The sequence below is a fragment of the Ovis aries genome, chromosome 1 (genome assembly GCF_016772045.2).
Source record: "Ovis aries strain OAR_USU_Benz2616 breed Rambouillet chromosome 1, ARS-UI_Ramb_v3.0, whole genome shotgun sequence".
Lineage (NCBI taxonomy): Eukaryota > Metazoa > Chordata > Mammalia > Artiodactyla > Bovidae > Ovis > Ovis aries.
This window is the reverse complement of record NC_056054.1, coordinates 199,677,375-199,692,237: the sequence shown is the minus strand read 5'-3', so window position 1 is coordinate 199,692,237 and position 14,863 is coordinate 199,677,375. Positions and strand designations below refer to the sequence as shown.

At 38.5% G+C, this 14,863-nt stretch overlaps 1 protein-coding gene across 1 annotated transcript in view; it reads left to right on the top strand.

Moving 5' to 3' along the window:
- The window catches only part of LPP (LIM domain containing preferred translocation partner in lipoma), a 750,332-nt gene that overhangs the window by 298,163 nt on the left and 437,306 nt on the right, over positions 1–14,863 (top strand). Inside the window, exon 5 of the mRNA XM_042233292.2 lies at positions 12,983–13,095. Within this exon, the coding sequence (XP_042089226.1) occupies positions 12,983–13,095 (113 nt within the window). The remainder of the gene's footprint in view (positions 1–12,982; positions 13,096–14,863) is intronic.

Here is a 14,863-nt window from a genome sequence, read left to right as displayed (position 1 = left end):
TGAGTGTCTCTATTTGATTATTTTTAAAGCATTTATGCATTTGCTAAGCCTCAGTCTCGATGAAATGGCAGGGTTGAAGGAGAGTGAGAATGGTTGGCATCATTTTATATAAATAGTAACAAGAATTTCTCAGTGAGAAGAATTTGAAGTCATTTGTGCATAAAAGATGAAGACTGGAGAAATCACAGGAGGCCCCTGGTCTCAGACAGCCCTTGTTATCCTCAGGGAGTCTCCTGAGGCAGGGGAATGGGCTCGCACAGTGGGACCCAGGAAGCATGATGGGATTTCATTGGTGCGGATCCTTAAACTAGGATTCTCAGTCCATCCATGCTTCCTTTAGCGTGGATGTTATTGAAGATTTCACTTGTTTCCGATCATCTAATCCAACTGTCCTAAATAGTAAGAATCTCTCCTCTTCTTCATAGTCTTCTGAATTTGTAGGGGCTGGGCAGGGTTCCTCCTCATTCTCAAAGAGCTTCTGTTTCTCACACTAAATTTGCCACCTGTTGTGGTAAATGGGACCTCAGTCAGAAGTTAGTAGTCACAGTGGGTTTCTTGGTATGGTTTTACACTTTATGTGTGGTTCCCTTTACCATGTAGGTTGAAATTTCTCCATCTATAAAATAAAATTATTGGTCTAGACCTTTTTTCTTAAAAAGTCATTTTTCTTATTTTTTTCTTAAATTGTAAAATAAATTTTTCCTTTATTCTTTGAAATGATCCCAGACTTTACACAAATGTTGAAAAATAGCATAAAGGATTCTTACTTTGCCGTTTTCCAGTTTCCCCACATGTTGATATCTTTCATAATCATACTGCATTACCAAAATCAGGTAATTAACGCACAGAGACAATACTTCTTCCTAATATACAGACTTTATTCAGATTTTATCAGCTCTCTTATTAAGATTCCTTTTCTGGTTTAGGATCACATCTAGAACCACAAGTTGCAGTTAGTTGCCTTGTCTTTCAGGATAGCTTCTCAGTCTTACATTGTTTTTCATGAAAGTCAGTGACTCTTAGCCAGGCTGCATGTCACAGTCGTGTGGGGAGCGTGTCAAGATACTTGGTCTGGCTTCCAACCTCAAAGCAGCTGATCTAAGAACTGTAGAGTGGGACCTCACTAGATGTAGTGAAAGAAAGTGCTCCGTGAGATGCTGCTGGACACTTTCCTTAAAATCAGAGCTGTTTCCATACCTCAGGCACTACCCTTTCGAGTTTCTATCCATGTGACCTTGCTTCTTCTAGTTCTTCATTTCCCTGTTCCTCCTTTATGGGCAGAAACCTGACCTTCCAACACTCCTGGAGGGTTTCAAGGAGTTTCTAGGTACCTTATGAGATGTAAATATTGTTGAGACCTGTCTCCAGGAGTTTTATTACAGAAGAAAGATCAAGTACCGTACACTTGGTTGCAATGTTTCTTGAGGCTTGCATGTCCCCATAACCGTGCGGTGACTTAGGGATGAGGGACTCAGGGTCTGTATTTTGACGACATGCTCTGAGTATGTTAGACATGCTGTGAGTAAGTTAATGTGTAAAAATAATGACAACAATAGTAAAACTAGGTGTCTACTTTCAGACTGATGTTATTAAATGTCGTGCTATGAGCATCATGCAGAACCAACAATATTACAGTGCATTGCCCTTGCATCAGTAACTGGAAAGGGGCAAAGTGGTCTATGGTAGAAATACCTATGTTCATTCTTTCAGAGTTCAGTTCAGTTTAGTATAATATAGATTTATAATAGTTATTTATAATAGTGATACTATTATTTATCAGGCATCTATTGTGTGCTCTGTTGATTTTGTTCAGTCACTAAGTTGTGTCCGACTCTTTGTGACTCCCTGAACTGCAGCATGCCCGGCTTCCTTGTCCTTCACTGTCTCCCGGAGTTTGCTCAGACTCCTGTCCATTGAGTCAATGATGCCATCCAACCCATCTCATCCTCTGTCATCCCCTTCACCTGCGCTCAATTTTTCCCAACATGAGCGTCTTTTCCAGTGAGTTGACTCTTCACATCAGGTGGCCAAAGTATTGGAGCTTCAGCTTTAGTACCAGTCCTTTCAATAAATAGTCAGGGTTGATTTCCTTCAGGATTGATGGGTTTGATCTCCTTATGTTCTCTACAACAGAGAGCCTGCCTTCAAGGTGCTTTTAGTCTTGTAGGAGAAACCAGTAGGTATGCAGTTAAATAATGGAGAGCAGAGTATGGGCTACAAAAGGGCTGAATCAGGAAGAAGCAGTATGTTGTCATTGGGAGTAAGGATGTGTCAGTCTATCCAGATATAGCAGTGGTGAAGCAGGTTTAAATGAGCTATTTAAAGTGTTTTTATTTGAAACTGTACTCCCTGCAGCTCCATCACCATCTTTGGAGAGATGAGCGTTTGGCCTCAATGGCCGCCACAGGGCCATGTCCCATCTCTAAGGATAAGGGATATTTTTGGAATAGCCTCTCAGCACATTGATATTTGTTTGCCAGCTTCTTTTTCAGTGGTTAAGATTTTTCGCTTCTCTTGACTGTTGTCTCATTCTGTGCCCACAACATGAATTTTTAATTTTTATTTCATTTTTATCTGAAAGAATTTCGCTTTTTGTTATAGGGGGCTGCGGGGACCTCAGTAGTTGGTAGAAGATTGATGCCTCAAGCTTAAATCATTGCCCTGTTTATTTTGAGTGCCCATCTTTGGAAACCAAAAGTATATGGTGTGGTCTGTTGTTTTGGTGGAAATTACTGTCTTTTTGTAAGACAACTGACACTTGGTGGATTCAAAAATTCTGTTTGGTTTTAGTCCATTTGCAGAACCAGAGTGGCCTCCTAATTTCATATTATTTGAAAATCATTCCGTGTTTTTTGACTAAGAAAGTGAATTTGTTTTTCAACAGTTGGAAACCACTATGTGATAGAGAAACACAACATACTTAGATATGATGCACTAAGGTGTTTCACCTTTTTACAGAGTATTTATTTGTGGTCAAGCATGAGGCCTACTGAACTCAGTGAAGACCTAGGGATTCTGTTTTAGCTAGATGTAGAGTGAAACTGTCCATTTGAAAATCAGGGAGACTTCATCTACTTTAGGATAATTATTCTTCCTGCTTTTAATTTGGGAATCTCAAAGAGCATTTCAAGCTAAGTTATTTAGAAGGATGACGGAGACATTACATTTTGGCTTGGGTAAATATAGTGATGCATTAAAATTAAACACTGGCTTAAGTAGATTCTGCAATTCATCTCAAAGTATCTTCCTTTTGATTTTTAAAAAATGCATGCCTATAATTCACATTTATTGTATAACAAACCAAAAGGAAAAGGCATTAAAAAATAACACTTGTCACCCCATGAGTTATAGATAACCATTGTTAGCATATACAGATTGTTTATACCGAAATAATGCCATATTATAAACCCTATTTAGTAGCTCACTTTTTTCCTCACAAGGTAATATATCAGAAACATGTATTCATGTTCTTTTCTAGATACTCCATGACTCACACCTTCACTAGATTTAAGTCATTGTTCAAATGTCACCTCCATGAAGCATTTTCCAATTATTCTCTTTAAAACCGTGACTTTCCATCATCACCCTAGCATTCCCTTTCCCCTTGCTTGCCCTATATATCTATAAAGTACTTATCAAGATTTGATACTAAGTATGTTTTATGTAATTTATTTTTAAGAGGTCTTCTGATAGTGTATACATTCCATGAGTGCAGCTCTTTGTGTTTGTTTTACTTGTTTGTTTGTTTGAGATTTCCTTCTGGTGTCTAATGTCTGGCACGTAGAAGGCACCCATCAATGACTCAATAAATGTTAGATCTAGATCAACATCATTATTTTTGATGACCATGCCATTTTCCAGTGTGTGATTGCAGTTGATTTTTTTACCCATACTTTATTGATGAATAGTCTCATCATTTCCATCATATTTCACTGTGGTTAAGTTTCTTTAACATGCTTCCCTGTATACCCTTTAGTCATTTCTTTAGTAGAATAATTTATTATAATTGGTATTACTACATCAAAGTGTATGAATATTTTTAAGGCTTTTTGATACCTGTTGCCAAATTTTCTTGAGAAAGTTTTATCTCTAACACTCTTATTTATATATAAGTAGCATACACAAGTGCTGAATTTCTTATACTCTCTTATACCAATATTGTGTTTCCTTGCTCTTTTTTATCTTAGTCCTTTCATTTAAATTATATGACTTAGAAAATTAAGTACTATCAGGATCAACAATTTGCTTTTCTAAGTTAAGGAGCAGATAGTAAAAATAGAGGAAAAGTAGAAAGGATACTCTCCTAATGTATAATTATATATAATAAAAGCCTGAACTCCAAAACTGTCTGATTTCAGAACTAGAGAACTGAAGCTACTTGGTTGAAGTCACATATCGTCTCATTTACAGATGAAGATGTGTCATTTATGGGGGGCGGTGTTGTTGCTATTTTGATGACAATGAGGACAGGGAACCAGGGATGCCCAGCCTTGCCCTGATAATTATCACTTCTGCCAGTGAGTTCTCAAAGGGGCTGCACACTTAAGGAACAAGAACAAAGTGGAAATTCAAGAACTGCTTTATTAGTAGCTCCATGAATGCTTAATCCAGGACAGAGATCTGTGCTTACACTGAGATGGTGCTTAGGCTATGGGTCTGCTGCTGCTGCTGCTACTGCTGAGTCGCTTCAGTCGTGTCCGACTCTGTGTGACCCCAGAGACGGCAGCCCACCAGGCTCCCCCGTCCTGAGATTTTCCAGGCAAGAACATTGGAGCGGGTTGCCATTTCCTTCTCCAATGCATGAAAGTGAAAAGTGAAAGTGAAGTCACTCAGTTGTATCCGACTCTTAGCAACCCCATGGGCTGCAGCCTACCAGGCTCCTCTGTCCATGGGATTTTCCAGGCAAGAATACTGGAGTGGGGTGCCATTGCCTTCTCCAGGCTATGGCTCTGGGAATAAGCCAAAGATTTAGCCTATCTCTAGTAGGAACCACACATTGAGTAAATCAGGGCTCTTTCTTTCATATTTTCAGTTAGAACCAATGGGTAGTGAATAGATTGAGAAGACTGATAAGTGATGCATTAAATGGGACCCTCAGCGGTTTCGTGATCTCTGCTGTACATAGCCCAATATTTCCTGGTGGTTTTTAAAAACTTATGCAGCTCCACATTTGCAGGTGGCACATTTCCAGGTAATGACTGTTCTTTTCTGAATTGTGTGTATGTGTTATTTTAAAATAAGTGGGTAAAACAACAGGTTAAAATTTTGTATAATGAAAAATGAGTTTTTCTTGCACACTTGTTCCCCAGTTACAAAATTGAGCATCTTAGAGACAACTTGCTGCTAACAATTTCTTGGGAATCTACTTAAAAGATTCTCCATGATAAAATAGGCAAATCTGTATATATATTATATATATTATCGCACAATAAAGGTTTGCTGTCCTAGACCTTAATACTTGATTTTTGAAATATTTTATTCAGTGTGCTTTCTTGTAGAGTTTTCTTGGTAGTACATGTTCAAAGGCAAATTGAAGATGGATTTGAGGGTAAAATTGTAAGTAAATTCTTCAACTGCTTGGTTTCATAATAAACTGCCTGTTATTTATGAGGAGAATGTTACAGCTGTGACATAACTCAATCATCTCACAGAGATTTTTTCACTCCGGTCACATTTATTTTATCTTCTCACTTGTTCTCTTCACTCAACCTTGCTCAGAAAGCTTTATCTTCTCAGGCTTGGTCTCCTCTAATGAGTGGGCAAGTTTAGACTCAGCGGCTCTTTTGTGTCTAAGTGAAAAGAAAATGAAAGTGTCATCTATCGTGTGTAAATGTACAAGTCACCACTATCACATACGCATTGTACGTGTGACTTACATGCAGTTCAGCTTAGCAGTGTCCAAACTGTGAGTTGAGGCCCTTTCATGGGTCACAGTCACGCTTTAGTGGGTTATAAACCACACCTTTGAAATAAATGAACAGAAAATGTCCAAGTGCCTTACATGCAATAGGTATGATTTCATGAAACCGTTGTTTCAGATATATATGCACTTATTTATATATCTCCAGATAGGATTTTTGCATCATCACATCAAAGGTTATTTCTTTACTCTGGGTTGTAATCAAAATAGTTCAGAATCTCAGTTTTAACTGATTTGATCTGTAGAGTGACACCGTGAAGCAGATGTTATTAAATGTTTTCTTCACTTAATAGGTGAGGAAAACTGAACATGAGATGGTAGTATATTACTTTTTCCAAAGTAAAGGTTAGCACTGGAGTGTGCATTTTAAGCCTTGCTATTTTCTTTGGAACATATTTCCTTTTTCTATTAGTCACTATTAATGGAAAAGAGTAACTGTCTTTACTTGAAGCTTATTATTTGGTCACCGTAGTTATTTTTACTCTCTGTGCGTGTGTTCCAGTCCAATCTCTTATGTACTCATAATTTAAATTCTTAATCTGAGGAGCTCCTAAGTAATTTTACTTCCCTTAAAGTTAGGTTTTCCTTAACCAGAAAGTTTCCATTTAAGAAAGTTAGGGAGCCAACATCTGCCAGCTGGAAGAGCCCTAGAGCCATGCTCCTCCATGTGTGGTCCATGAATCTACATCAGAATCTCTTGGGAACATGTTAGAAATGCAGAATCTCAAGCCTCACCACGGACCTGCTGAGTCAAAGCCTACATTTAACTAGGTCTTTTTTGTGATGTGAACATTGATGTTTGAAAAGCATCTAAGATATCAGGTCATTTTGTTTTTAAACATCAATTGAGTGATTAAAATGACTTTTTAGTTTTTTTAGTTTTTCAACCTATGTTTACTGATGGATAATATGGCCCTAAACTTACGCCAGTGGCACCCCACTCCAGTATTCTTGCCTGGAAAGTCCCATGGATGAAAGAGCCTGGTAGGCTGCAGTCCATGCGGTCCCTAAGAGTTGGACACGACTGAGCGACTCCACTTTCACGCATTGGAGAAGGAAATGGCAACCCACTCCAGTGTTCTTGCCTGGAGAATCCCAGGGACGGGGGAGCCTGGTGGGCTGCCGTCTATGGGGTCGCACAGAGTTGGACATGACTGAAGTGACTTAGCAGCAGCAGCAAACTTATGCCAGGTGGTGAGGATATAGAGATACATTATGAGAAGGCTTTGTTTTTTTAGAAGTTTCAGTTCTAACTGGGAGAGAATGACCATAAACACAAATGCAATCAAGTGTTATAGATATTTTGACATTTGTGTAAGAGGCACAAAAGGGGCTGTTATCTGAACCTGTAGGTGTGTGTGTATATGTAGGTTTATTTGGATCATGAAGAAAGAGAATGATGCTTGCTTTTGTTGTCGTTGCTAACCATGGTAAATTAATTGAGACTTTATTGACGGTCTGAGTTTAATTACTCCCTTGTGCTTTTGCACTACAATCACATATAACCAGTAATGTACCATCTTCTTTGTTGGTAAATTCGTGTTCATTTCGCCCCTAATGGGGGACTTTGTATTACCTAGGGCTAAGCAACTTTTGTTTACACATGCTTGGGCCATGTTACTAGAGTAACTACAGTGGGTGAAACTCAGCTACTACGAAGGAGCCACATGTGGTTCTCAGTGCCGCTGCCTTTTCTACCCCTAGACTAGAAAGGGTAGCTTGAGAAAATAAACAGAGCTGGCTTTCGGGGAGTTTTTCCTCACTGTTTTCAAGTTAATGGTATTCACAACAGGCTGTTCTCTGATGTAAACTGGCATAAAGTACTGTTTGGGAATCAGGAATACAATATTTTGTGAACCACAGTCACCCTTTAACTGCCTCATGGTGCTGCATCTAGCGCAAAGTAAAAACCTTTTGAATATTAGCTGAGTGAGTTGGGATGACGTGGAACATTTTAAACTAGATCTTTCCTTGCTTCTCTCCAAGGAATTCTGAGGATCCATTTCCAGCTATGTATTTCGCTAAACCATTTTATCTGGTAACTGAGGGATGATGTATTTTGCAGACTGGGTAGGCTTTGGATGGTGAGGAAAAGGGTAAGGAGGGGACCAGGGTTTATAGAAATGTGTCTATGACTACTCTACTTCTTATAAAACCACATGTTTCTTTCTTAGGTTTTATGTACCATGCATTTTCCATTTGCCTAATGTGTGTCCTTTTTTTCCCTTTTGACTTGCTTGTTTGATTTATTCAATGCCCCTGTAATTCACAGAGTCTGGGAGTACACTTGAATTCCCCAGCAAGCCCAGAGGACAGGGCATGCATTGATGTGAAGGTCGACAGCTTAGCATTGCTGGTTGGAAGGTGCTTGCAGCGGGTTCTGTCCAGCTGCTTTTCTCTAAGAGGATCACCACCACCTCTACTACCTCTGGCCCCAAGCATGTCAGCCAAATGCTCTTTCTTTGTTTGAAGAAATCTACTGGAAAGGAAAGGATCCCCCTACATTTGTATACACATATTTGTTTCTGTTCATTTGCCATCTTCCTTATATATGGGTATTATGTCTTTTCTCTTAAGCCAAAATTACTCTTACTGCAATTTAAAGGCGTTTCCTTTTGTTGACTTACCTGTTAAAATGGTGAGTGAACCTCAAGTCAGAATATACATGAGTTCTAAGTCTGTTTTAAAATAGTTACTAGGAGTTTTTCATTCCAGCGATCTTAGCTAGTTATGCTTCCCTTCAAAAGATCCCTTTTCTATCCCTTTGTCATGTGTATATCTGTTTTCTAGACATTTTTCCGTTCCTCCACATCCTTTTGGTGGCTTAGTGGCAAAGAATCTGCCAATGTAGGACCCACAGGAGATGCAGGTTTGATGCCTAGGTCCGGAAGATCCCTTGGAGGAGGAAATGGCAACCCAGTCCAGAATTCTTGCCTGAGAAATCCCATGGACAGAGGAGCATGACAGTCTACAGTCCATGGGATTGCAAAACAATCAGATACAATTTAGCAACTAAACACTGACAAACACATCCTTTTAAACTGTGAGCTCCACTTTAAAGACCATAATGGGAAGCTCTGATAATTGAGCTTGGAAAATGGGAAATTTTGGTCTAACTTAATAACTCATCAAAATAAGAAGAAAATTATTATGAGGTTATCACTATGGCTTTAACAGTCTGCCTAATCTTGCCTGGAATACATAGTCTGGATTTATGTTGTTTACAAGATAATTCTTTACACAAACAAATTCTGTTTTCTGTTTTGGTTCCTTTTCACTCTCCCAGAATCTCATCAACCTGTGCCTCACTATATTTAATTCCTCTGACAGAAATAAGGTGCTCAGAAATCCTCTTTTAAATTGAGTATGAAGAAAATATAGGTCCAGATAAAACATTGAATCTGAAAATTAAGCTGAGAAATAGAATTTGGTCGTCAGGTCTCCATCAACTTGGACTTCTTTACTGATCACTCAAAACTTTACTGTGGGCTTTAGTCTTATATGTGATGATTTTTTAATGGTGGAAGGTATCTTGGTGACAATTCTTTTTACTTGACATGTGTTAAATATTTCTTTTAGGGCACTGTCTGGCTGCATGAAGGCCAAAGAGTTTCTTTCTCAGTCCTGACTGCATATTAGAATTATTTGGGTTTTAAAGGAATACGGGTATCTGACCCCCCCTTCCCATTTCCATTTCCCATCCCCGAGATCCCGAGTGCACTGGTATGAGATAGAGTTTGGGCATCAGCATTTTAAGGTAAGATTCCTAGGTGATTCTAGTATCTAGCCAAATATAGAACTATTGGATGGGGTTAATAAAGGTTTTTGAGACATATAATTTTAATAAGGATATAGACAAATTATATCTCCACATGTGTACACTCAGGCAATTAAGAGAAGTACAGATGCTTCTATAAGACATGCCATTGAACTCAATTCTGTATGGTCTAAGTAGAAATAATTTGACCCTTTGTTTAATGCAGTAGTTCTCCAAGTGTGGTCCCAGGACTAGTAGTGCTAGCATCACTTGGGGATTTATTCAGAATGCAAATGATCAGACCCTGACTCAGATCTACTGAGTCTGAATTTCCAGGGATGGAACCCAGCAATTTGTGTTTTAACCAGCCCTTCCAGAGATACTAGTGAGCTCTAAAGTCTCAAAATCATCAACTTAGATAGTTGTTTTGGAAATAAGAGGTAGCTTAGGAAAATCTTAGCACAGTGCCTGGTGCATAGTGAGAGCCCCAAATCAGAATACTCTAAAGACAGTGTGTTTGACATCTTGGTTGCCTGAATATGGTGGTAGATAGACTTGACAGCTGTTATCTACTCTTCCAACTCTAAGACTGTTACTTTTTAAAAAATTATTTCATTGAAGTATAGTTGATTTACAACGTGTTTGTTTATGCAGTATAGCACAGTGATTCAGTTATACATATATGTGCCTTCTTTTTCATATTCTTTTCCATTGTGGTTTATCACAGGATTTTGAATATAGTTCCCTGTGCTATACAGTAGGACCTTGATTACTATCCATTCCATATATAATGGTTTGCATCTGCCAGTCCTAAACTCCCAACCCCTCTCTCTCCCACCTCTCCCTCCCTCATGGCAGCCGCAAATCTGTTTTCTATGTAAGACTATTATTTATAAGATAGATGGAGCTTAAGTGAACAGTCTCAAAGGTGTATCAAGACAACCAGTCCATGTCACCATCCTTCCACTGTGAGATATAGATTTTTCTTTTTCTAAAGACCCAAGTTGTGATGTTGTTAGTACTATCCAACAGTGACTCATTGAGTGGTAGGAACTATCGTCTATCACTGAGTGTTAAACAGCTGAAATGCAAGGAAAAGCTGTTTATCCATTGAGGAGAAACAGTTCCCCAACATTCAAAAAGGTCATTTTTATAAGGAAAAGGATATATAAATAATTTTTTTTTTTTAGAAAATGAAAGTTTTCTTTTTTTAATATAATTTCTTGCGAAAAGTATTTAAAAAGATTCTATGCTATTAACCCATAGCGATGTTGGATTTCCTAGTATCCTAAAGCCTGGATAGTATATAGATCTCCAAATTCGATGTTTCTTATTGCAGTTTCTCCCAGTCTGTCCTGCACACACTTTAAGATCAGTCTTTAGTAAATCACATTCCTAGAAGTGTTTTCTTCTCAGAAATCCTTAATGGATCCTTACTTTGTGCATGATAAAGTTCAAACTCTTAGTCAGATGTGGAACACACTGAAAAGCTTATTTTCATACTGCTCCAATTTTTATGACTTACTTCTGTTATTTACAGGCTTCCCTGATTGCTTAGCTGGTAAAGAATCCACCTGCAATGCAGGAGACTCTGGTTCAATTCCTCAGTCTGGAAGATCCAATGGAGAAGGGATAAGCTACCCACTCCAATATTCTTGAACTTCCCTGGTGGCTCAGATGTTAAAAGAATCTGCCTACAATGCAGGAGGCCTGGGTTTGATCCCTGGGTTGGGAAAATCCCCTGGAGGAGAGCATAGCAATCCACTCCAGTGTTTTTCCCTGGAGAATCCCCATGGACAGAGGGGCTTGATGGGTTCCAGTCCATGGGGTAACAAAGACCTGGACACAACTGAGCGACTAAGTGCAGCGCAGCACAATGTTATTTTCATTCCTGTCTTTATGCTATGTTATAATTTGCTCTTTATTTTCTAAGCCCTAATTTTTTCTAACCTTTATACTTTTATTTTCCTTTCTTTCTGCCTAGCATGAACTTATGCTGTACATCATACTGTTCATTGACAATTTATATATAGTGCCATGTGACATGTGAGATCTTAGTTCTGGGACCAGGACTTGTACTTGCGCCTCCTGCATTGGAAGTGCAAAGTCTTCATCACTGGACTGCCAGGGAAGTCCCTTTTGTGTGTGCATGTGTGTGAGCATTCAGTTGTGACTGACTCTTTTGCATTCCCATGGATTATAGCCTGTCAGACTCCTCTGTCCACGGAATTTTCCAGGCAAGAATACTGGAGTGGGTTGCCATTTCCTGCTCCAGGGGATATTTCCAACCCAGGGATTGAACCCACGTCTCCTTCATCTCCTGTACTGGCGAGTGGATTCTTTACTACTGAGCCATCTGGCCAGTACAGCTTCCTTGTTCCTCCAACTGCACTTTCCTGTATCTTAAATTCCAAAAGAGCTTGCCTGTAGATTCTTAATAAATTTCATCTTGTATTATCTTACCTATTTATACATTCTTTTCCTCCTCTAGTTGACTGAAAATGTATTGAGAACAAACAAGACATCTCACACACTTCAGTATTCCACCAGCCCAAGCGCCTGGCTGAACGTACTTGATCCTCCTACTCCAGCTTCACATCACTTCCATGTGTTACATCTGGTCATCATTCTGAGTTAAGGCTGCTGATTAAACTGAGGAGAAGTAAGATAGGCAATAATTGCTATGTAGGACAAAAAGTTATGTGTCAAAGCCAATTACAAAGCAGTCAGATACCAGCTAATACAAATCTTCCTCTAATTATGATGGACTTACATCCTGAAAAGCCCACTGTAAATTGGAAATATTGTTAAGTGGAACATGCATTTAATGCACCTAACCTACCAAACAAACATCACAGCTTAGCCTCACCTACCTTCAGCATGCCCAGGACACTTACATTTAGCCTATGATTGGACAAAATCATTTAACACAAAGCCTATTTTATAATAAAATGTTGAGTGTGTTAGGTCATTTATTGGACACTGTATGAAAGTGAAAAACACAGTGGTTATGAGGGTACAGAATGGCTGTAAGTGTATTGGTTGTTCACCCTGGCCACCACCTGGCTGACTGGGAGCTGTTTGCTGCCCTGCCTAGAATACCAACTGTACTGTACTGCATATGCCTAGCCCAAAATAGACCAAAATTCAAAGTAAAGTTTCTATTGAGTGCCTGTTGGTTTTGCACCATGGCAAAGTCAAGTACTTACAGGTGGAACCATCATAAGTTGTGGACTGTCTGTTTTGAACAAAGAGTTCTGGAAAATTGCGCCCATGTTAACTTCACGTGTATTTCTTTCCTGTAGGTGATTTTCTTCCACCCCCACCTCCACCTCTGGATGATTCCAGTGTTCTTCCATCAGGTTCCGGAAACTTCCCTCCTCCCCCGCCCCTTGATGATGGTGCTTTCAGGGGACAGGTAAGATCTGTGGTTGAAGTCATGTTTGTAAGTAATGCTAGGAATCATGAATTCTGACATTGTTTCTGTGGCAAATAAACACTTATCCAGAGCCTACAAACAGCTTGATATCTCACAAAGCACTAAGGCACGTTAATGCCAACTGCCCAGCTCGAGCTTCTCAGAGTTCTGCAGGTTTGTACACTGAAGGCCTGGAAATCCTTTTACCTACTAATTTTATTTTGAAACTGAAAGCCATTCTTTAGGAACGCCATCTGAGAATTTCACTTTTTCTTGTTATCCTGGGGACACACAACCATGCTTTTTTATTGCCTTTGTTCTGTATATCCACTGACATTTTCTTTCTAAATGAGTAAGACTGGTATTTTAAGGTTCTGTTGGTCACTGTGGGTACTAATTGGTCAGCAACATCTTTCTAGCAAAAGCAACAGCAACAGTTCTTAGAGTTTTCTCTTCTGAATGAGGTCAGGAATGCATATAGTGTGAACTGACTGTTTGGAAGTATTATGCTCCAGCCTTGCATAGTGACCCAGATTTGGAGTCAGAAGCGACACTGAAAGTTCTCAGCCTGTGATCACATAGGGCTACTGGTGACCAACTGCCACTGTTTAAGCAGTTAAACTCCAGTTATCTCAGGAAGGAAAATAAATAATAATGTCATGTAGTATTTATGTCCTATTTTTAGGGATGGTGATGTTACTACAGATGTATAAAGGAAAAAATTCCTTATTTTTTAGAGAAATGTCAGCAAGATTGGTGAGTGAAATGGAATAGTTCTAGCATTTGCTTTAAAATCAAAAGACTCTAAAAATGTATGTATTTGTATACTGTATATGTATATGGCTAACCATATTCACTACAATACTATTGGGATGCTAGATATATTTATATATATACTGATGCACTTGCTCTACAACCAAAACTAACACACCAGTGTAGATCAACTGTACTCCAAAAAAAAGACAAATCATAAGGATAGGGAGCCACTGAGTTCAAATACAGGTGAGAAAATATTAGTTATGAATTGATAATTGTTGGGTGCAGGGAGATTTAATTCATTATTTGTTCTGCCTTTGTATATGTTTAAGGTTTCTCAGAATAAATTGTAAAGAGGAAAAGCCATAGAAAGTAACTGCCTAACTAGTTCCATTCATTATATGACTTTCTCCTAAATTTCATTCTGGGGGAACCAAAGGTAGATATAATTCATTCATTCAACAAAAATTTCTGGGTGCTGTGTGCATACCTTTATAACACTAGGGATTCTATAGCAAAAAAAAAACCAAACAGGGTTCTACCCTTATGAAATTTACATGTTACTAAGAGCTATTCTTTGCATATTCTTTTACTTATATAGTTAAATACTTTAACGCTTTATTTAGCTTATATTCTCTCTTGAATAATTATGAAACTATTTTGTAAGCATTTAAAGTCTTGGGTTCTGAAGTTTGCTTGACTTTGTGACAGAAGACCTGTATTTGCTACTATTTGGGTAGCTTATTCTTGTCCCATGATCTTGAGTGGGTCACCCTAAGGCCCTTTTCCTCTTAATTAAAAATAAGATAACTGTATCTCTGTCTCTAATAATTGAATGAAATATAGAAGGATTAGAAAGTACTAAATTATAATGATTGTACAGATGTTATAAATGATCACAATATAAAAATAACAAATGCAGGAATAATAATAAGGTTTGTCAAAATGGGGTATAGTCGTATCAAGTACAACAGTTTTGTAAGATGACTTTGCTCTTCAATGAAAAGAAAGA